General features: G+C 39.3%; 2 protein-coding genes across 26 annotated transcripts in view; one reads left to right on the top strand and one right to left on the bottom strand.

Moving 5' to 3' along the window:
• Positions 1-6,566, top strand: part of SLC24A1 (solute carrier family 24 member 1) — a 52,374-nt gene extending 45,808 nt beyond the window's left edge. For all 3 annotated transcript variants that reach the window (XM_069595441.1, XM_069595442.1, XM_069595443.1), the window contains 4 exons: positions 460-1,248; positions 1,953-2,042; positions 3,021-3,187; positions 4,212-6,566. In XM_069595441.1, the coding sequence (XP_069451542.1) occupies positions 460-1,248; positions 1,953-2,042; positions 3,021-3,187; positions 4,212-4,461 (1,296 nt within the window). In that variant the 3' untranslated portion in view covers positions 4,462-6,566. The remainder of the gene's footprint in view (positions 1-459; positions 1,249-1,952; positions 2,043-3,020; positions 3,188-4,211) is intronic.
• Positions 6,567-10,944: 4,378 nt separating this feature from the next.
• The window catches only part of DENND4A (DENN domain containing 4A), a 109,347-nt gene continuing 96,972 nt past the window's right edge, over positions 10,945-23,319 (bottom strand). For 9 of the 23 annotated variants that reach the window (XM_069595432.1, XM_069595419.1, XM_069595416.1 and 6 more), the window contains 10 exons: positions 22,907-23,001; positions 21,248-21,423; positions 21,006-21,173; positions 19,462-19,660; positions 18,983-19,237; positions 17,951-18,068; positions 17,810-17,836; positions 17,197-17,359; positions 16,971-17,035; positions 10,945-11,151 (listed from right to left, as the gene is read on the bottom strand). In XM_069595432.1, the coding sequence (XP_069451533.1) occupies positions 11,015-11,151; positions 16,971-17,035; positions 17,197-17,359; positions 17,810-17,836; positions 17,951-18,068; positions 18,983-19,237; positions 19,462-19,660; positions 21,006-21,173; positions 21,248-21,423; positions 22,907-23,001 (1,403 nt within the window). In that variant the 3' untranslated portion in view covers positions 10,945-11,014. The remainder of the gene's footprint in view (positions 11,152-16,970; positions 17,036-17,196; positions 17,360-17,809; positions 17,837-17,950; positions 18,069-18,982; positions 19,238-19,461; positions 19,661-21,005; positions 21,174-21,247; positions 21,424-22,906; positions 23,002-23,319) is intronic. The other 14 variants (XM_069595439.1, XM_069595430.1, XM_069595428.1 and 11 more) reach the window with 3 other exon arrangements.

Genomic DNA, 23,319 nt, shown 5'->3' on the forward strand with positions numbered 1-23,319 from the left:
TAGAAACCTCCTCATGGGATATAAGCTAATTAGAATGAGTTCATCAAGAAGGGGAGGAGGCTGTAGGACATAGCATGGGGAACCATAGAAGGACCTGGAAATCTTCAACCCAGGGAAGAGAGGCTGTCTCTGTGTGGAGAGTGTTCTTTGTGGCTCCAAAAAGCAAACCTATACACAGGGGGTGGAACTTTGGTATAAATTTTGGACTTCAAACCAATCAGAGTTGTCAGGAACTGCTTTATGTGGTGAGTTCTCCATCCCTAGAAATCATCAAATAAAGACAGAACTGGGTAGGAGTGTTGTAAAGGGAATTTTGCTGAATGATTGCACTTGTTTCTTCCTCATACTCAAGCTTTTAGATACATTCTGAGAACAACAACAACAAAATGGTGGGGAGAAACAGGAAAGGGAACAAGCAGAGCAGTCATTTCCCATTAATCTGTTGGTTTTGGATTGCAGGGAGTAGGGGCCGAAGCTGAGAGCACAGGTCAAAGGACAGGTGGCAAGGTGGAAGCTCCTGCTGAAGGTGAAAGTGGAGAGCAAAGCGGAGGCGACGCTGCATTAGAAGGTGAAAGTGCAGGAAGAGGAGAGAATGAAAGTGAAGGTGACATCCTGGCGGAAAGGAGAGGAGGGGATGGAGATGAAGGTGGAATCCAGGCGGGAGAAGGTGGTGAAGAGAAAGGTGACGGTGGTGAAGTGGAAGGTGATGGAGATGAAGGTGGAATCCAGGCGGGAGAAGGTGGTGAAGAGAAAGGTGATGGTGGTGAAGCGGAAGGTGATGATGGTGAAGGTGAAATCCAGGCGGGAGAAGGTGGTGAAGTGGAAGGTGATGAAGATGAAGGTGAAATCCAGGCGGGAGAAGGTGGTGAAGTGGAAGGTGATGGTGGTGAAGTGGAAGGTGATGGAGATGAAGGTGGAATCCAGGCAGAAGGTGGTGAAGGTGAAACTGGAGAGCAGGAATTGAATGGTGAAATTCAAGGTGGAGCCAAAGATGATGAGGAAGGTGTAGATGGTGAAGGGGGAGGCGATGGAGGTGACAATGAAGATGAAGAGGAAGATGAAGAAGAGGAAGATGAAGAGGAAGACGAAGAGGAAGAGGAGGAGGAGGGAGAGGAGGAGGAAGAGGAGGAAAATGAGCAGCCTTTGTCCCTGGAATGGCCTGAGACCAGGCGGAAGCAAGCCATTTACCTCTTTCTCCTGCCCATCGTGTTCCCGCTGTGGCTGACAGTTCCCGACGTCCGGAGGCTGGTGGGTTTGCCCAGCTGTCCCCAAGTCGCCTATCCTTAGGGAAGCTCTGGGGCCTCTCTGCCTGTCCACTCAGAGGAAGGAGACGATAGGGCAAACCAGCTTTTCGGGGCTCAACCACAGAGGGTCTGGGATGGAACCTGCAGCTCTAGAGGGGACCGTGCACCTAAGGGACATAATGATGGACTTGGGAGGCCCTGGAATGAGTTTGTTTCCACCGCTGTAAGCAACGTGAAATAATCTCCTTAAATTCTCAGTTTCTTGATTTGAATATGGGAATGATGCCACTGCACCCCCTCTATATTTCATAGTGACACTGTGAAGACCTAGGGTTCTAAGTGCTATTTCTACTCTGTATTCCTGTTTATAGGGAAAGGTCTGACTACTGTACTCCACCCAAAGGGGAACCATATTCTGTCTCTGGATCCAGAGAGGGGCAGAGTGGGGGAAAGTTGCTGAAGTCAAACCAAACACCCAGACTGGCTGGTCCTAGTGCCAGTGTATAGCTCCCTTCATTTTGTCAGTGCTGAACCCCCGTCTAGTCTCATCTAGAGTAGGCCACTAAGCCCATCCTTTTTGAGGTCCTCACCGGAGACAGAGGTCAAACATCTCCGTCACTCATGCAGATCTCCTGGGGTTCTCTCAGAAGGGCCAGAGCCCGTTAGCCTCTGCAACTTATTTCTCTTCCTTTTCAAACTTTCAAACAGGAGGCTAAGAAGTTTTTTGTTATCACCTTCCTGGGATCCATCCTGTGGATAGCCATGTTCTCATACCTCATGGTTTGGTGGGCTCACCAGGTGAGTGTGGGGCAGGAACTAAATCCTGCATCCATGGGCCAAAAGGACTTTTTTCTTCTGGGTGACTTTCTGGCACCCAGGGAATGGCGAGCACCAAGTGAATTTGTAGTTCACACATTGTTTGTAAAGGCTTAAAAGTAGACTTTATATATATGCAGTACTTTTCAAGCAGGGCTCTTCTGTCCCCTGTCCACACGGCCATCTGACGGAAGGCCCTTCTCAGCCTGATGCAGCTGACCACTCCTTATTAGCCTTATTCCCTGCTTTCTGTCCTGCCTCGGCCACTTCTCTCCACCCGGTGAGGCCGTACATGCTAGAGAGAGCAAGCTCAGTTTTGCCTCCTTCCTGGCATTAATTAGTCTTCTTGAGTGCGCGTGGCTTTTCTCCTCTGCCTGGGACACTGCACTCAGCACAGAGCTTTGTTACTGTTTACATGCTTTTCTCTTTTCTCCCCAGCTGCGAGTTTTGCGTGGCCCTACCTCACTCAGGCCAAGGGAACCTCATCTCTGAGGAAGGTGATGGTTTTGCACAAAGTAGTGTATGGTTGGCGCTTCAAAGAGTAGGGTCAGTGTTGCGCTGTTCACACTTCTGCCTCCAGCCTCTCGAAACTGCCTGGCACATGGCAGGTGTCTGTGGCTCTGGGAAGGGAAACATACCTGAACAGGCCTTTGGAGGAGCAGTTCTTCTGGGAAGGTAGAGGTGTTGTGGTTAGAATGACAGTAAGTGGTAATCACAGATGGACTTGAGTCAGGTTAGAAAAGAGCAGCAGCATCCTCTGAAGCCTTGAGCAGAGGCCCTGCTCTCTCTCTCCATGGCCCATCTCCCCAGCTGCGAGTTCTGCGTGGCCCTACCTCACTCAGGCCAAGGGAACCTCATCTCTGAGGAAGGTGATGGTTTTGCACAAAGTAGTGTATGGTTGGCGCTTCAAAGAGCCTCAGATTTTTCACCTGCTGTTGCCATGGTTTCTCCATTTACCAGGTTGGCGAAACAATAGGGATTTCTGAAGAGATCATGGGTTTGACAATCCTAGCAGCAGGCACATCAATTCCTGACCTCATCACCAGTGTGATTGTCGCTCGGAAAGGCCTGGGAGACATGGCTGTGTCAAGCTCCGTGGGCAGTAACATATTTGATATCACCGTGGGGTAAGTGGCAAACTGGCTTTTCTAAGGCATATCATGGCTGGAAAACACTGTGTTAGCTCTGTCCACTCACTATACATGGAATAAAATGGTGTTTATGTTATTGGTTTCCACAAGGTAACAAAGTATCCTCCTTTCATTCATCAGAGCCAGGATAATAGAACAAAAATGCTACCTGAAATCTGACTGGAATTTATGGATAAACTGAAAACCGAAGTCCATTAAATTCCATTACCAAATACAGTCAAATGCTTGGCTCATTGACCCCCAAGGTGGTGGAGGTGGGGTTGGAAGGAGCAATGACTTTCTGTCTTACTTCCTGGTATTCCTGCTCCTTTGCATTTGGACTCCTGCCTGCTCAGAGGGTCTAAAAAGCATTTTGTATAAACAAGTAAATGCTGCGTCTTCTGTAGGGATTTGCCTGCTGGCTCCTCCCAGCTCCGTCACAGCACCGCGCCTGTTTTCACTTCCCCAGTCACCTCCAGGATTTGGGTGTGGCTATGATTTTTTTTCATTTGAATTTGTTTATGTGTGTGTTTGCAGGGTGGAGCAGGTTAAAGGGCTGAGGCGAGCCCGAACTACCAACAAGTGTCAGGAAATGTCCTGAGCTAGGCCTTATCGTAAGGATTTAAGAGATTTAGGTTAGTCATACAGAACCCACAAAGTATGAAGAAAACAATTCAGACCCAGAAAACCTGTTTTAATCTAGGGTTTCCAGTTACTATCTGTGAGTAGTGGGTACATAATTTTAATTTCCCTGGACCTGAGTTTTTTATGGCAGCCCACGCCAGTACCCCTGCCTGGAAAACCCCACGGACGGAGGAGCCTGATAGGCTACAGTACATGGGGTCACAGAGTCAGACGACTGAGCGACTTCACTTTCATTTTCTAACCTTTGACATGCATATTTTCTGTTCTATTTCATATGTTTGTGTAAAAATAAGTGCTTTGTAAATTGTGCAGTACTGTTGTGTATGTGGGACTATCATTGACATAAAGAACATTCACACCGTTTCTTGTCTTGCAGCCTGCCCCTTCCTTGGATGCTTTTCTCTCTCATCAACGGATTGCAGCCTGTTGCTGTCAGTAGCAACGGCTTGTTCTGTGCAATTGTTTTGCTTTTTCTCATGCTCCTGTTTGTGATCTCTTCAATTGCATTATGCAAGTGGAGAATGAACAAGGTCCTGGGCTTCACCATGTTCCTCCTGTACTTCGTATTCCTGATCATCAGTGTGATGCTGGAAGATCGAATCATATCCTGCCCTGTATCTGTCTGAGTCAGAGTCACTGTTGCTCAAAATGGACATGGATCAGAAAAGCACGCCAGAAGTTACTGCACCTCTCGTACAGAAAAGAATGAACGAACCTGACTGGGAGAGGGAAGTGAGTGGCCAAGAACCTCTGATGTGGGTGTGATGGGGGCTGAAGTTTATCCTTGGAAGCACCTGCAGCTCATTGCGGATTAGGACTCTGGAGGGGTGGTGTTCCTACCACCCCTCCACGGAGGCCAAGAAGGGCCTGAGTGAGAGGCTTTTCTAAAATGAGGCAACTGGGAGGGAGGGTTGGGACAGTCATCATAGCGCTAAGACGAGCACCCCTGTGACAGTTCCCTGATTATTCCTGAAGGGCTGCTGGTCCCAAACAGGCAGGTGTGGTCTCACCCTCCTGGCCCTCGCCTCAGCACATGCTGCCATTTGCTCTTCTGCTGTTCAAAGTACGTGCTTCTAGCAGGTTTGTACTCCTTACAGTTCAGTTATTGGTGAGTTTAAGGGGATGAAATCTATAGATTAAAAAAAAGTGTAACAAGAATCAGTTATCATTACACATCATGGTGAAGTTGCTCAGTCGTGTCCGACTCTTTGTGACCCCGGGGACTGTAACCTACTAGGCTTCTCTGTCCATGGGATTCTCCAGGCAAGAATACTGGAGTGGGTTGCCATTTCCTTCTCCAGGGAAATCTCCCCGACCCAGGGATTGAACCCGGGTCTCCCGCATTGGAGGCAGACGCTTTAACCTCTGAGCCACCAGGTCCAGTAAAATGTGTATCAATGTTTTACAGCTTTTTCAAAGGAGGACATTTGGTCTCGTTGCATTTCTGAAAAGTCAAAGTAAGCAGCCCAAGAAATTATAATTTGCCGTTCAGTTGGAAGGTGTGGATATTAGGGGAGGAAAACTATTCTGAGGGTCATTTAAAAATACGTACTTACCCAAGTTTGTGTGGTCTCCATCAGGTGGGCACCTTGAGCAATTAGACATTGTAACAAAGCTGTCCTGGCTGTGCCCCACCCCTCTCATATTCTCACCTAACAGTGGGAGCTGCTGCCAGTGAGGGAGAAGCAAAGTAATTTTTAAAAAGAGTCTAAAGTCAGTAGATCCAAATCTGGTTTACAAAGCAAGAGATCCAGTGGGGCAATGCTATTTTTGTATGTCATCTGAGACAGGATTATAAGCAGGAAGATTGATTTCTTGTGTGGATTACAAGTGGATATTAAGGCGATTACAAAGGAGAAATGCTTAACACAGTGCCAAGATGGAGAGGAAAAAAAGTGTTACTACCTTCAAGGTAGCTGGTGTAAAGGACACCTGTGTTTTTAAAAAATTGTGTGGTTAAACATTTCATGTGGAAGCTGAAATGCTTGTATATTAAATACTGCTGCTTGCTGCCTTTTACTGGCATCAAGTTAAGGGGCACATTAAAAATGAAACAGTGCTATGTCACTGGTTATGAAGCAGAGGGAGCTCAGGTGAATGTCGTTTATGACAGTGAATATGGCTTTAATTACAAACATGAGAAGATTCACTGAAGACTAGAAGATAGCTGGACAGATGTAAAATGGGAAAAAAACTGAACATTTTGGTGTTGAAGGGCTGTTTTCAAAGTACTTCAGTCCCTAATCCATCTCCTAAAATGGGCTGGTTAATTTAATTCATGGCCTCACTACTCCCAAGATTCACCTTGTTTGGAAATGACTGTTACTAAATTTCAATAAATTGTGAGTCCCAATGATCTTTTATTTTACAAAAATGGATGTGTTCATGGCTCCAGAGAAGACTGATGAATATAGGATCGTATTCAAATTCCACATTCTTAAATTGGTCATCTCATTCCTGATGCTGCCGCACTGCCTGGTCTCCATACGCTGTGGCCTAGGAGTGAGAGCGGGCAGTGGCCATAGAAGGGAGCTCCACCTGCCAGCACCCTGGGCCGCAGCCTGGTCTCTGCCCCCAGTCTCAGCTGGCCTCAGGGATGGCTCCTCCTCACCAACAGCCTGGGAGCCGATAATCTTCCCCAGTACAACTGAGGAGTGATGGACAGTGAAATGTTCTGTAAAGAGAAAGTGCTGGACCACCATTTAATGATTAAAATCAACTAATGATCGAATATCCTTTTCCTGATCAGTTTGCTAAGTTTCTGGCATTTATCTTTGCTGAGAAAGGAAGTTCTGACTTCACACTCTGAAGAAAAGGGTTAAGACAAAGTGAAAGTTGGGTCTTGATGGACGAGCACCTGATAGGGAGAAGGAGGAGATTGCAAGGAGATGGAAAGCTTGTATAACTTCCAAAAGATCAATTTGTTACGCTTGGAATTAAGATTGTCATACATTACAAATCTATAATTTATTAAAACTGTACTCATTTAGAGGTTAAGTACCATCTTAAAATATCAAGATAATGGTTAGATGGTCCTTTCATTTGATGGGTAAAATGACCTGTGTAGCTAGTTACATTCAGCCTGGAAAGTCAGACCTGTCCTACGCGAGCATCTAAATTGGGACCAAGTGGCTGAACAGATGATTTCTCCTTCATCCTTGTTGAGGCTGCATTTCCTTGATGGCCCTGGTAACAGGTTTGGGCCATATTTATAAAAATGTAAAACTCTTTCTAATTTAATGGGTAAGATTCTGTATAGTAACAAAGGATATATTCCAAATGTTTTAAAATCAGTATTTTTTAAACAGTTACTATACATTTTGAACATTATATTCTCATATAGATCTGAAAATGTTTCTATCAAATCAGAGGCATGGCCTTTTATGATACTATAAAGTATCATAAAAACTCTATATCCCAATTACCGTTTAAAGATTGAGTACCAAAAGAGGTAAGAATTGGAATTTAATATTTAAGACATAGCTTGGTAGATGCATTTGAAAAGCAAGTTGGCCTTATGGCTCACAGAATATCCTTAGTTCTGGCCCCCTTTTTGTGGGAAAGTCCCGCTGCAGACGCAGCTTGCAGTGTATTTTTGGCCTGGTTACCGTGAAAAGTATGAGATGAGGATGAGATGATTGGATGGCATCACCGACTCTATGGACATGACTTTGAGCAAGCTCCGGGAGTTGGTGATGGACAGGGAAGCCTGGCGTGTACAGGCTTATGGGGTCACAAAGAGTCAGACACAACTAAGCGACCGAACTGAACTGACCATGAAAAGTACAAAGAGAGGGCCCATGATCAGGGTTGCCCATCCCTGTGGAGTCACTAGAGCCAAGCAGTACACCTTGGCCTAAGGCTGTCCTCAGGGCCTTCTGGGATGAGCCGGTCAATATGGAGAATTTCATTTACAGAAAATTCCATCAGTTACTCCAGTGGTTTTATCACAGTACTGTGTTTGAAAAGAAAATCTTTAAATGCAAAAGGAAAGAGCCATCCAAATGAATAGCAACTGTGGAAAGGCTACAGTAACTTTATCTGAAGAGTCTGTTACCATCTCACACAGGCACATGGACTTTTTGAGTCAGACAGAAATTGCCATTAATTTGTGCAATACTAACTTTGTAAATAATAATTAAGCTGGCAAATGTACTTACTCTTCAGAGAAAGAAGGTGGTATGAAGGGGTAAGAAGATACCAAGCACTGAGGATATTAAGGTAAACTGACCTGCAGGCACCAGAGAATTCAATTCTGAAATAAAACTTAGACATATCTTAACAGGAAGGGCAGAGCATGCCAAGACTGGCACAAAGGCAGACCAAGGACCCTCTCAACGCGGCAGCCTTGCCCTTCCTGCTCAGTGACAAAGTGCCTAACAGCAGCTGTCAAGTCCCAGTGAGAGAAATAAAGCTGGGCTACTGCACATTCTCACACAACTGGTCATCTTCTTACCATGTACTTACAAAACACGTAGAAGGAAAATATAACTTACATATGTAGCACTGGCTAGTTGCACTAAAGTAGCATTAGTCACCAGCATAAAATAAAAAAGCTTATCACTTAAAATTCTGAACCAGCACTTTCAGGGGCCGTTTCTCCACGTACAAAAATGGAAAGATTTTATTAGAAAACCTTATAATAAATAAACTAGTGGCTTTAGGATTGTAAAGCAAAAAAAAATCTTCCCCCCATCAGAAAAAGAAAGATAAAAATCAGAATACTGCATAACTCCCTCTCAAGAGGAAAAAACTGAATATTCAAACATGATACACAAATGTGTGACATTCAAAACACAATGGAAGGAAGTAGTAAGTAGTAAACAAGTTATACCAGGACACGGCATGATTTATTTTCAGCTAGTAAACATATAAACAAAACCAAGAGAAAATAAAAGATAATGTACTAAAAGGGAATTTCTTTCCAACGTGATTGACCATAATTCTCTACAATGTATGGTCAACAGAGAGAAAACTGAAGAAATGTTTGTATGGAGTTATTTTAAAGGATAATTACATATTTTCTTTTGATCAGGATTTACCACTTTCTATTCATGTTTTAGGTTTTTAGAGAGTAAATTTGTACAAATAATATTCCCTGGGGATTAAAAATAGGGGAAATAGAACCCAACCAAAAGTAGAAACAAAACTTGGTGTCGGGGGTTGGGGGAGGAGAAAAAAAATTACATTCACTTTTCCAGATGAGTCTGAATCATCAAGAATGAGCTTTACCTTTTTTTGGTTAGATATTTGAAATCAATAAACTGCTATTCATATATATGTTGCTTGTGTTAAAGACAAGGTAATCAATAGTGAAAGCTGTTCTTATACAAAACAAACAGACTAGAACCGTAGAATTCTGTTTGGACGGATGCTTGTCACCAATGCCAAAAGCCTCATCTATCAAATGTTTCTCTCACTGGCTAATTTTCAAATGATTATGATTCTGAGACTGTAAGACTGAATTAGATTGTGAAGTGTGGACCTAAATAGTAAAGAAGGTAAGACAAGAGTGATATTTACAAAGAAGCAGATACATGTGCGTAGCACCAGATTTTTCAAGTAAGCAAGTTCAGCCCCAAACTAACTGAAGTAAATTTTACATTTTTCAGTTTTCCCCATTATTTCCCAGAATAGAAAGCTGTGAAATGTTTCAACTTGGTGTTATTCACCAATGGGGTTTATGCAAAAGTGTTTTTTCTATAGCTGAATGGTTCTGAGTCTCAGGATTTTAAGATATCTCCAAGTCCAAATGTCCTGAACCCTACCGGCTTTGACATATCTAATTTAGGACCATTCATTTTTTCCTTCTTTGACACTGGCTAGAGAATTCCTTCATTATGACAATGTACAAACACACACTACATGAACATATTAAAATCTGTAATTCTAACAGCTAAAGGATACCTTTTTTAAAATCAGAAATTATTGAAAGAAAGTGATCTTAGAAATGATGGGACTACAAGAATTTTTTAATATTCTATTTAATACCCATGGTACTTAAACATTCAGTTTACTGTCTTATTTCTGGATATTTTGGATTAGATTTCATAAACCAGATTCAGAAGGCTTATTAAAAAAGCCAAGTTCCTCAATATGGGAAATTCTATCTGGCTGTCCTTTTAGTGAGTTACTATTTTTCTACTTTTGAAAAAATATTTTGAATATTTATATATAATATATATAAACAATACTCCAGTAGGTCATATTCCAGATAAATATAATTTGTACCATACCCAATATTTTAGATATTAAAATAAAGGTAAAATTTGGGATAAACTGACATATTTCCCAACATAAATGTTCATGTAGAATATTAAAATTTAAATTGATATTTGGCTGTGTAAGCTATTTCCCCTGTGTATCTAGTAGCAGTAGAGAAAATTCTGGAATCATGGCATACTGAACCTGATTTTGCAGAAGCAGACTTGGAACCTCTCTGGCTTTCCTCCCACAAGGCTCAGTGAGTCAGTCTGGGCGATGTGCACCCCGCCATGACTCACCCACTGCAGTCAGGCTCAGGAGTTCTAACACGCGATCCTGGGACAACACTGACGCTAGCACTGACGTTTTGGAATCATTCTTCCAAGTAATAAAAAATATATAGATATACATATAGAGACCTGCAGCTGCACTAATCACTTCACATAGCAGCAGACAAGGAAAATAAGCACTTAACTGCCTTGCTTCGTAAGTTTAAGTTCATTTTGTTGCTATATTAAGTTTAAAAATTAAAAAAATATCAACTTACTATAAACAATTTAAAATACGTATAATACAGCTTCATGGTGAAAACATTTGAGCAGTCTATGAAAACAGGAGATACTCTGATCTTACACTTATGTCCCATACATGATTTTTCAATCTGCCTCTTCCAAGAGAATCCATAAAACAGCTGTCTTATTTTATGGGGACTAATTTTGTTTAGGGATTTTTTTTTTTTAATCACAAAAATACTTAATTGTTACCGGAGAAGAAGAAGAAAAGAAATGAGACACGAAGTGGCTCTCTCCCACTTATCACTATTTTCTTCTTAACACTCTGTACATAAACTATCTGAACCTCCTGAAACATCTTACAAATGTGTTTTCAAAAATCGAAGAAAAAAGTTGAGAGTCTAAAAGTGTTGTTTTATACACTGACTATACAATACATATTGAAGGTATACACACATATATCTTAAAGATAAGGTTCTCCAAAGGTTTTTCGGCATTCCATCACCCCTGTACTTGGTGGCCTGTCACAGTTGTGGGTGCTCTTGACTTGACTAGGTGTGAGACGATCATATGCCATCTTATATTCTTTATCAAATGCATCTGTAAAAAGTCATCAGGGAAGGCATGAAGAAATTTATCTTTGATATTATCAGCAATCGAGTTTTGGTAATCCTATAGAACCACAAAATTAGGAGCCCAGAGGGAATATCTAGGTCATGTCTGCCAACTAAGGGACCACACAACTTCAGAGCTGGAACGGGGAACTTAGTCCCCAGCGACTTTTTTTAAGTCAACAGGTTTGGAGTTAGGCTGCACAGACCAGTGAAATGTAAAATACTAAGACATCAACTGTTTACAATTCTTTTTTCCCCATCTTAAAAAGATTTGGTGAAATACATATAAAGTTTGCCTCTTAACCATTTTTAGGTGCCCAGTTCTGCGGTATTACATACATTCATAACGTTGTGCAATCTTCACCATCCATCTCCATACCTCTCTTCATCTTGTGAAACTGAAATCTATGCCCTTTAAACCAGCAGTCCCCAACCTTTTCGGCTCCAGGGACCGGTTTCGTGGAAGACAATTTTTCCACGAACTGGAGTGAGGAATGGTTTTGGGATGACTCAAGTGTATTACATGTATTGTGCACTTCATTATTATTACATCAGCTTCACCTCAGATCACCAGACATTCAATCTTGGAGGTTGGGGACCCCTGCATTAAACAATAATACCCTTTTCCTCTCCCTCTAGCTACTGTCAACTACCATTCTACTGCCTCTATGATTGTGACTTAAGTACTTAAGTACTTAAGTGGAATCATACAGTATTTATATTTTTATGACTGGCATAGTCCACTTAATGTCTTCAAGTTTCACTTATGTTGTAGCATGTCAGAATTTCCTTCCTTAAGGCTGAATAATAATTCACTATGTCTATAACCCATTCTGCTTATCCACTCATCCTTCAATGGATACTTGGGTTGTTGCTTCCACATTTCAGCTATTTTGAATAATACTGCTATAAACATGTGAGTACTAATATACCTTTGAGACCCTGCCTTCAATTCTTCAGGGTATATACCCAGAAATGAAACTGCTGGATAACGTGGAAATTCTGTATTTAATTTTTTAAGGAAAATGCCATACTGTTTTTGACAGCAGCTGTACCATTTTATATCACAACCAACAATGCACAAGTGTTTCAATTTTTCCATATTCTTACAAACACTTGTTTTTCTGGGGTTTTTGATAGTAGCTATTCTATTTAATGGTATGAGATGGTATCTCATTGTAGTTTTGATTTGCATTTCCGTATTAGTGATGTTAAGCATCTTTTCATGTACTTAATTTGCCATCCATATATCTTCTTTGGATAAATGCCTATTCAAGCTCTTTGCCCATTTTGCAATGGCTTGTTTTTTTTTGTGGCTGAGTTTCAGGAATTCTTTACATATTCTTGATATTAATCTCTTCTCAGATATATGATTTGTAAGTATTTTCCCCCTATTCTATGGGATGTCTTTTTACACCGTTGATACCACTTTTGATGCACAGAAATCTTTAGTTTTCACAATGCCCTATTTGTCTGTCTGACCTTTTGTTACCTGTGTGTTGGGTGTCATATCCAAGAAATCTAACAAATCTATGTCATGAAGCTTTTGTCGTATGCTTTCTTCTGATTGTTTTTGGACTCACATTTAGGTATTCAATCCTTTTTGAGTTAATTTTTGTATAAGGGTCCAAACTGATTCTTTTGCAAGTGGATATTCTATTTTTCCAGAACAATTTATTGAAAAGAGTCATTTTCCCACAGAAGAGTCTTGGCATTCTTATCAAAAATCATTTTTACCACAAATGTGAGGGTTTATTTCTGAGCTTTCTATCCTATCCAATTTGCCTATGTATCCATCTTTATCCTGGTACCACTGTTTTGATTACTGTAGCTTTGCTGTAAGTTTTGGAATCAGTTAGTGTGAATCCCCCAGATTTGTTCATTTTCAAGACTGTTTTGGCTATTTGGGATGCCTTGCGATTCCATAAATTTTAGGATGGGTTTTTCTATTTCTGTAAAAAATACTACCGGTGACTGTATTAAATCTGTAGACTGATTTAGTAGTACTGATATATTAAGAATATTAGTCTTCTAATTTATGAACATGGGGTGGGTTTCCATTCATATATGTGATTTTTAATTTAGGAAATGTTTGTAATTTTCACTGTATGAGTCTTTCCCAACTTCCTAAGCATTTTATTCTTTTTGATGCTACTGTAAATGGACTGCTTTCTTAATTTTATTTTTGTATTATTCATTGCTATAGAAATTAAGCTAATTTTTGTATCTTGATCTTATATCCTATAAACTTGCTGAATTTATTATTAACTCTAATACTTTGGGGTTTTTGTTTTGTTCTGTTTCAATTTGGTTTGGAATCTCTAGGGTTTTCTATATACAAGATCATGTCACCCATAAACATAGTTTAACTTCTTTGTTTCCAACCTGGATGCCTTTTATTTCTTTTTCTTGCCTAGCTGTTCAGCTAGAGTGTTGAAGTGTGGAAGCAGGCATCCTTTTCTTGTTCCAGATCTTAAAGGGAAGACTGTTTTTTTATCATTGAATATGGTGTTAACTCTGGGTTTTTCATAAATACCCTTTATCAGGTTGAAGATATTCCCTTCTGTTTCTAGCTTTTCTAGTTTGTTGAATTCTGTCAAATGTTTTTTCTGTGTCTACTGAGATACCATGTGGTTTTGTCTTTATTCTATTAACATGGTATTACATTAATGTAGTTGTTTTTATTCTGAACCAACACTGCATCCTTGGGCTATATCCCTCTTTGTCATGGCATACGATCCTTTCTTTACATTGCTGGATTTGCTTTACCAGTATTATGTTGAGAATTTCTGTGTCTATATTAATAAGGGATATTGCTCTTCAGTTTTTTTTTTCTTGTGACATCTCTGTCTGGGCTTGGTTCAGTTCAGTTCAGTCGCTCAGTTGTGTCTGACTCTTTGCGACCCCATGGACTGCAGCATGCCAGGCTTCCCTGTCCATCACCAACTCCTAGAGCTTGCTCAAACTCGTGTACATCAAGTCGGTGATGCTATTCAACTATCTCATCCTCTATCATCCCCTTCTCCTGCCTGCAATCTTTCTCAGCATCTGGGTCTTTTCCAATGAGTCAGTTCTTCGCATCAGGTGGGCAAAGTATTGGAGCATCAGCATCAGTCCTTCCAATGAATATTCAGGACTGATTTCCTTTAGGATTGACTGGTTGGATTTCCTTGCAGTCCAAGGGACTCTCAAGAGTCTTCTCCAATACCACAGTTCAAAAGCATCATTCTTTGGCGCTGAGCTTTCTTTATGGTCCAACTCTTACATCCATACATGACTAGTGGAAAACCCATAGCTTTGACTAGAAGGACCTGCGTTGGCTAAGTAACGTCTCTGCTTTTTAATATGCCATCTTATGTTGGTCATAGCTTTTCTTCCAAGGAGCAAGTGTCTTTTAATTTCATGGCTGCTGTCACTGTCTGCTGTGATTCTGGCCTAATGCATAGAATGAGTACTTCATTTTCTTCTACTTTTTTAGTCAGAGTTTATGAAGGATTAGTGTCTTAGTTTGGGCTGCTATAACAGAATACCATAGACTGGGTGGCTTAAATGATGAACAGTTATTCAAGGTGCCAGCAGATGTGGTGTCTGGTGAAAGCACTCTTCCTGGTTTGCACATAGCTGTCTTCTCCTAATATCCTCATGTTGCTGAGAGAGAGAGGGATAGTTCTCTTCTCTCTCTCTCTTTTTTTTTTTTTTGGTGGGCTTGCAGGATCTTAGTTCCCTGACCAAGGGTTGAATCCAGGCTGCAGCAGTGAAAGTGCTGAGTCCTAACCACTGGACTGCCAGGAAATTCCCTCTTATTTTTCTTATAAGGATACTATCCCATCCTGGAGGCTCCAACCTCCCGATGTAATTACTTTCCAAAAACCATCACATTAGGGCTTCAATATATGTGAATTTTGGGGAGGGGAACATAAACATGCAGTCTATAACAAACAGTGTTAATTCTTCTTTAAACATTTGGTAGAATTCACCGTCTGGTCCTGAGGGAGATTTTTGTATACTAACCCAATCTATTTACTTGTAACAGGTCTATTAAGATTTTCTAATCTTCAGTCAGTTTTATAGTTTATGTCTTTCTAGGAATTTGCTTGTCTCTTTTAGGTTATCTAATTTGTTGGTATATAATTATTTATTATAATTCTTTTTATTTCTGTAAGCTCAGTAGGAATTATCCCCCCTTTTATTCCTGATTTCAGTAATTTGAGTCTTCTTTTTCTTAGTCTAGCTTAAGGATTTTTCAATTTCGTTGATCTTTTATTTTTAAAATAAAAATAATTTTTTTTGGCTGCATTGGGAGGTAGAGCATGTAGGATCTTAGTTCCCCAACCTGTGCCCACTGGCTTGGTAGCGTGGGGTCTTAACCACTGGATTGTCTGGGAAGTCCCTATTGGTCTTTTTAAAGAACAAACTTTTGATTTCATTTTTTCTATTTAAAAACATTTTCCCCCTTTTTTCTCTAATTTATTTATTTCCACAAATATTTATTTCCTTCTCTCTGCTTGCTTTGGGTTTAGTTTGCTCTTCTTTTTCTAGTTTCTTAACATAGAAACTGCTTTTAGTGAATCTCAAAGTTTTGGTATATTGTATTTTATTTTCATTTATCTTGAAAGTATTGTCTCATGACTTTTTGGACCAATCTGTTATTTAGGAGTATGTTGTTTAATTTCCATATACTTGTGAATTTCCTATCTTCCCTCTATTATTGATTTCTCTTTTCCTTGTAGTGTGGTTAGAGAATACACCTTGTATGATTTCCAAGTTTTTAAAGATGTATTGGGAGACTTACTTTCTGGCTTAACGTCTGGTTTCTCTTGGACAATATTCCACGTGCAGTGGAGAAGAGTGTGTGTTTTGTTGTTGGATGGAGCGATCTGTAGCTACTTCCTAGGTCCAGCTGGTTTACAGAGCGGTTTCAGTCTTCTGTTTCCTTCTGATCTACTGCCTAGTTGTTCTACCCATTACTGAAATATCCAACTATTAATATTTTGGCTGAATGTCTATTTCTCCCTCCAATTCTGCTGGTTTTTACTTCAGGTATTTGACAGCTCTGTTGTTAGCAGCATATATATTATAATTATTATAAATAATTAATAATTCTTGGTGGATTGTTTCATCATTATAAAATGTCCTTCTTTGACTCTAAATTCTACTTTGTCTGATATTAATACAGTCACTCTAGCTCCCTTGTTAGTCTTACTTGCATGGAGTATCTTTTTCGATCCTTTTAAAAACTTTCTATTTCTGTCTCTGACTAAAGAAGCCAAGCACAATAACTGAGAGATGATCAACCAAAAATGTTTGAGGCCTCCTAAAATACACACTCAGCTGCCTTATGTCTTTCTGAAACAAGCTTAATGCTGTTAGTGATATGACACAATAGTCAAAAGCATAGGATTGGAAATTAAGGCTGCTTGTTCAAGTATGGCTCTGTTATTGTTGGGAAACCCAAGTTCAAGCTACTTAGCCTCCTGGATCCTCAGCTGCCTCAATAGCAATATGGAAGTGATGACAGTACCTACCCCGTAAGACTTTTGAGAATTACATGAGATATAGCATGGAAGGTACTTGCTACAATGTAAAGCACATCATAAGCCCTCAAAAAATGTTAGCTTTCATCATTTATCATTGTTACTACCAACATGACCAAAATATCAAAGTATCTTTTACATTATATTAGAAGAGAAACCATTCTAATATATTAAATATAATCATATTAAACTAATACTACCAGTCTAAAAACATTTTGAAAACTATACCATGGTATATAAGTATTCCATGTTTTAGATTATGCTGAATTACCTATATCGATGTTTTCTCTTCCCAGTGCCACCAGTGAGAGAAATAGTATTTCTCTATATAAACTCCTAGGGGAGAAAACGAATGGAGAAGACAGATTACTATTCATACATCTGTATATATCTATAAAATTTTTTATGTTAATATAAGCATGAGATATTCTAACAAGTCACCAAAGAATATGAATCTGCTTAGAGGAACAATATATTCACTTAAGAGAATGACTTACCTCTGTCTTTTAAAATGAGGACATTTATTCAGTGTGTCTAAAATCTGACTCATTGGTCCATAGACATCATTCATTTTAATGCTTTTTACCATATTTTTCAACAGTTCCTGGTTAAATGAATTATCACCTTTTTGCAATAAATGGACCATTGGATACTTTTGGGCTGTAAAAGAACAAAAGAGCAGATGAACAAAAATGTTCTGTGTATAAAGCAGAATGTAATTAAGCAGCAACTGATAGCTATTTAAAAAGCTACGAAGCAGTAAAAATAAATTAAGTGTAATAGATAAAAGAACTGAAATCTACGAATGAAGAAAGAAAAGAAAAAAAGGAAGAAATAAGACAAACAATGATAAAAATAAGCTTTTTGTGGTCTCAAATACACAGTAACTAAAAATACTATTTTCCGTATTACAGCCCCTGGAAGGAATTTTAAATCAGCAGCCTGGGATGGAAACAAAAAAATAGGTAAAAAGAATAGGGACAAGCAATGTGCTAAAGATGGAACTGTACAAAATGTAACCCCTCCACCACACACAAAGCATCACTCAGAAACAAAAACCCCTGGACTTCCATAGCAGATAACACCAAAAACATCAAACTTAACACTCACTCTCAAACAAAAGAGTACGATTTTGACCTGTAAGACAAAAAGTAGTACAATAAAATAAAAGTCAGTTGCACATTAGGCTATTTAAAGCAAGTAGAGAGTACTCTTATATGAAGGAAATGGGCATTCTATGACAGCACTTACTATGCGCATTCCAGAGGATGTACAAGGGCTGTCCTGGATCCTGATGTAATTTCATATTGTCCCACAACATCTGTATTAAAACATATTTACTATCTTCAGACATACAGTGGCGAGGAATCTGTGTTGAAGAATTAAAAAATACTCATTAATGATCCTTACATGATAATGTTTTGTAAATATTTTATAAAGATCCTTAAAAATATTTTTTAGGATGTATGGGTGCAAAAGAGAAAAGAACAGAAAAACCATTGGTTTGTATACATTTTATAACCTACTGCAGGGAGATGACCTGAGTTGAGTTGAGAAGTCAGTGGTCCCTAAAGTCACAGATTTAACAAAGTACTAAGATCATGAAGAGGTAGTCTTGACCAGCTTTCGACTGAGGCTCCACAGAAAGATAAATCCAGGAGCCCCATTCTCCAACATTTCAAGGCCGCAGCACAGATACTCAGTCAACCTCTCAGTCACTCCTTCACTGACAATCCAAACACACGCACAGTCATAGACGTGAAGCACAAGAGAGAACACAAAGCTCCTAAACTGAGACCTTGCCATTTAGTGGCAGTAACAGCATAATGAAAAAGGAAAGAACATATCAAAAATGCAAGTGGGCATACAACAAACTACCTAAATGTTAAATGACAATTCAGAGGGATGAAGAGAACAGCAGCTAGCACACGACTGCAACGTGAATTACAGACGTCCTCCTAAAGCGCTAGGCTTCTTCTTGAAGGAGCTATGAGGCATGAGTGGAGCCAACTCACAAAGTCATCTTATAAGAGTCATTTACAGTTTATTCTTGAGGCTGTAACAGAAAGCCAAGCCCATTTTGTGTAAATGTTTATAAGAAGTCCAAAAAACATGACTGTCTTACTGCTGAACTGCAAGAAGAAAAATTATTTACAAGAATTTTATTGATTCGGATGGTTACTAAAAATATTTAGCATAAAATTACTTTTTTGTCATTAGGAATATGCAAACATTACAGTGGTGATAGTAGCACTGAATTTTAGATAATTCTTACTCTCGTACCTTTGAATACTTGTTACAATGCTCAGAAGAAAGAATCAATCCAGGTAAATTACTGGGTAAGTCAAGACGTCTAAAATACCACACCAGGTTCCAAAACACAATTGGATGATGATCCACAAAGTCTGCCACTGTTATTGCACGATCACCTTCATTTTCCAATAAGCTCTCAAGTTCCTTCCATACCACCAGTGGACTAAGATATGGAACAGTGATAGGATCTGGACTTGGGAGGTGCCATTCTAATCCTAAAGAATCCTGTTGAGTAAATAAAAACTGTAAAGAGCAAATACAAGATGATGATACTAAATCATTCTTTTATATGCCTGTCAATGACTTCTACATAATTAGAAATGTAATTGTATAATATAACAAGATACCCTTCTTAATAAAATTGAAGCTTATGAGGCTGCTTAGTACAAGGGGAACAAAATCAAATGCAAATAATCAATATCCAAACTGAAAAACACTGAAATACGTACTGCAGCGCCTTGTAAAGTAGTTGGCAGGCTGCCTGTAGGAACGAGCTTCTGCCCTCCAATGTCTTCCTTATCCAAGGTGCCATAAGTACTAACACTCCTGGCCATTGGAAATATCGGACATTTTGACATAGCTGCTTTTGATCTATCAGCAGGGATCTGAATACTTCGGGCACATGTATTTTCCAGTGGCTTAGATTTGCTTGGGCATTAAAAAAGGAAAAAAAAACATATCATTCTCTAGATTTATTTTCATCTGACCATGTTCTCTTTAGAATCAGACCTGCAGGTAGCAAAGTGAAACAAAGGAAAGATGTAATCTGGCTTTGGCTTGGGAAAAAGGATACGGTTTAAAGTAGCCTAGTCATGTTAAATTTCCTTTTTATCCTGTAAACTTTAAATATAAGTCATTCATTTGTTCAAAACATTTAGTGGACAACTTATACTGAGAACCCACAGTAGGCCCAGGGATACAAACCAGAAACAACAGGCACCTATTCCTCCAGGAGTCAGAACTAGTGGGAAACAGTCAAAGAAAGGGCCACAGCAGACCTGTGATGAGAGAATGCACACACCCAGACTCGCAGTTCTGTAGTCTGAGCAGTCAGGATCAAAGCAGGCTGGCAGGCCACGCTAGCCCGCCAGGGCCACGCATGCCCTTTCTTCCGCACATGCAGTTACCAGTGTGACTTCTGCCCAGCCCTATTCGCTGCAGTTGGCACTTCTCCAAATGGAGACGATACTAGCCTTTGTTCTAAGCACAGACTTACTTGTATTAGGCTTACTGTATAATCCTTAGTTTGATTTTGACAGTTCATCTAACATCTCCAAATGTTTTCTTAGGTTATTAAATATTCCTAAGTAGAAAATTAAATACTACAAAGTAGAAATATGTTCAGTTCAGTTCAGTTCAGTACTGACTTAATTCCTCAAGAGAGAGGACAGAGATAAGAGAAAGATGTTCATTTTAAACCTCAAGTGTTCTACAGAATTTTTACCTTTAAAATAGTAAACATTATCAATCATGAATTATACAGCTTAAGCTCTGGGGATTGAGGTATAAACTGGTTTTAAAATCGTTCATTTACTTATGGCTACACAGGGTCTTGGCCGCTGTGCGTGGGCTCTCTCTAGCTGTGCTGAGTGGGGGCTACTCTCTGTTCGGGTGCACAGGCTCCTCACTGCAGTGCCTTCTCATTGTGGAGCACAGGCTCTAGACTGTGGGGCTCAGCAGCTGTAGTCAAGGGCTTAGTTGCCCTGAGGCATGTGGGATCTTTCCAGATCAGGGATCAAACCCGTGTCCCTTGCATTGGTAGGCAGATTCTTAACCACTGGACCACCAGGGAAGGCCATAAACCATAAACTATTAACTGTTGAAACATTTAGATTATTAGAGAATTTCAGTATTATTTTAATTAGGACTAAGAATTTAAGATAATAAATCTATTATATATAGGGATTTAAATCTTAAAATGGTCAGCTAATTTTTCTGTCATAAATGGAAATGTATATGTTGTTAACATATAGTTCCACATAATCATAATTACCTATTCAGATCAAAACTCCCTTGAACAGAGAGAAGAGATGTGTCAAGACCAGAGGCTGATGTTGAGATGCAAGACTGCCTTGTCTGACTTGAAAAGGAGGATGGAAAATGCATATTTTCTGTAGATGGGCTTGACTTCAAAAAGTATCTGTAATGCGAAAGAAAGGAGCTTTTTGAGAAAGAGACAGTCTAGGAAGCATGATCCTTAAACATGAAAGAAAAAAAAAACACGTAAATCATTACCTTCCAGGTCGTCTTAAATCTCTTATCTCTATATTCAGAAAGGGCAAGAAAAGATTGCCACAAAACGGGCAGGTAGTATTGAGATTTGAGTCATCTGCTGTCCAGCCAGCCATGATTTCCTCATCGTGGACTAGACAATCACAGGTTTTACACCGAGAGCAGCTTGAGATAAGGACCTACGGGAGAAAACAGCACTTTACAAAGTAAGCTAGTGAGTGCATAAAATTATTTCAATTAACAAGTCTATTGGAAAACTAAAATTCAGAATGATTTAGAAGTTACAAACAAAAAAATGGATTTATCAGTACATTATATAATACACTCATCTTTAACTACTTCAGCTAAGTCTATTCCAAAATTTTTGCTGGAAGGGAAACTTGCATTTAAGTGAGCATCTTTACCATTATAATTACATACTATAAAATGTGCCATGATTTTATTTGGCTTCCCAGGTGGTACTAGTGGTAAAGAACCCACCTACCAATGCAGGAGACATAAGAGATGTCAATCCCCGGGTTGGGAAGATCCCCTGGAGGAGGGCATGGCAACCCACTCCAGTATTCTTGCCTGGAGAACCCCATGGACAGAGGAGTCTGGAGGGCTACAGTCTACAGGGTTGCAAACAGTTGGACACAACTGGAGACTTAGCATAGCACACACACAAACAAACACACAATTTTATTAATGGAAAACTAAACCCAAGCATTCATTTATTAATACACAAAACAGGTACTGGTAATTCCATGTTATAGATCTGTGCTACTCAAAGTGTGGTCACCAGAGAAGAGGTGGTCTACAAACTCTTACTGGTTTGTGAGGAGCTAAGTAAAGAAATTGAGAAGAGGATCTGGGGACGTATAAAGTCACTGGTCATTCTTGCAACAGCTAAGTTGGTGATCAACAGATTTTACAAGTGTATCAGCCATGACAGATTGGAAATTAAAAACAGCAACAACCGAAAAACCCCTGGTCCTTCATTATAGACAGTTTAAGAAGCACTGCTAGAGAGAAATGTAAATACTGTTGTCATTACATTAATAAAATATAGAATTCCTGAAGCCATCAGAAACTCTGTAATTGCAACATTAGTGTTCATCATTTATTTCCAACTACATGCAAATTTATTTTCCAAATTTATGCAAATTAGTGTGAAATAGCAACACTCACAAATGTATTTGAAGCAATTTTTGCACAAAAATTAGGGGAAATTTTCAAGTATAAAAGTAAAACCTTTTCACTGTAAGAAAATGGGATATAGCAGCATATCCAGCAGATTTATATATTACACTGATACAAAGAATGAAAAACATGATGGAAAAAGTGGACACAAATGCCAAAACCACTCCCAGTATCCTCATCCAAAAAGTGTGCCTACACAGTGAAACTAGTTAAAAGTGTTTAAGAAGCGAAATAACTATTGAAAGAGGACATACATAAAACAAGGGTCAAATATAAATGCTGAAAATAAAAGTGCAATCAAAGTATGGAACTTTTCTAAACAGAAAAAGTCATAGACATTTTAAGTTTACTCAGGTGTAATATACATTCTGAAATTTTCAGATGCCATATATTTAATTTTATCACTCTACCAGAGATTATCAATATTTAAGAAATTTTATTAAGTAGCACATGAAGATATTCTTTTGATTAAAACTGTACCTCCATTGCATAGTTCTGGAAGATATTTGTATTACTCGTGTTGCAGGAAGATGCCACCTCTGATTTCCCAGGTAAGGCAAACTTGGATAAGGATCCTGTTCATTATTAAAAAACAAACAGCAAAACCATTAAAATTAATAAGAAAGGATGTGAGAATCTCTCATTCTCATAAATCCTCTGGTAAAATATCAAACTGTCCTATTCAAAATTTAAGAAAAAACACATAAATAATGAAAAATGCTTTCCAAGTGTGCATTTGTCTTTTGCGTATACACCTAAGGAAGTGTGTTTTAATTCATTACTCACTTATTTTCATTACTCACTTATTAAGCACGTTGCATGTACAGGCTAGAAAGCATACTGGTTGTTTGTAATTACTATTTTGCTGTTTCTGTTCTTACATGTTTAAGATA

This window comes from Ovis canadensis, chromosome 7 (genome assembly GCF_042477335.2).
Source record: "Ovis canadensis isolate MfBH-ARS-UI-01 breed Bighorn chromosome 7, ARS-UI_OviCan_v2, whole genome shotgun sequence".
NCBI classification, from domain to species: domain Eukaryota; kingdom Metazoa; phylum Chordata; class Mammalia; order Artiodactyla; family Bovidae; genus Ovis; species Ovis canadensis.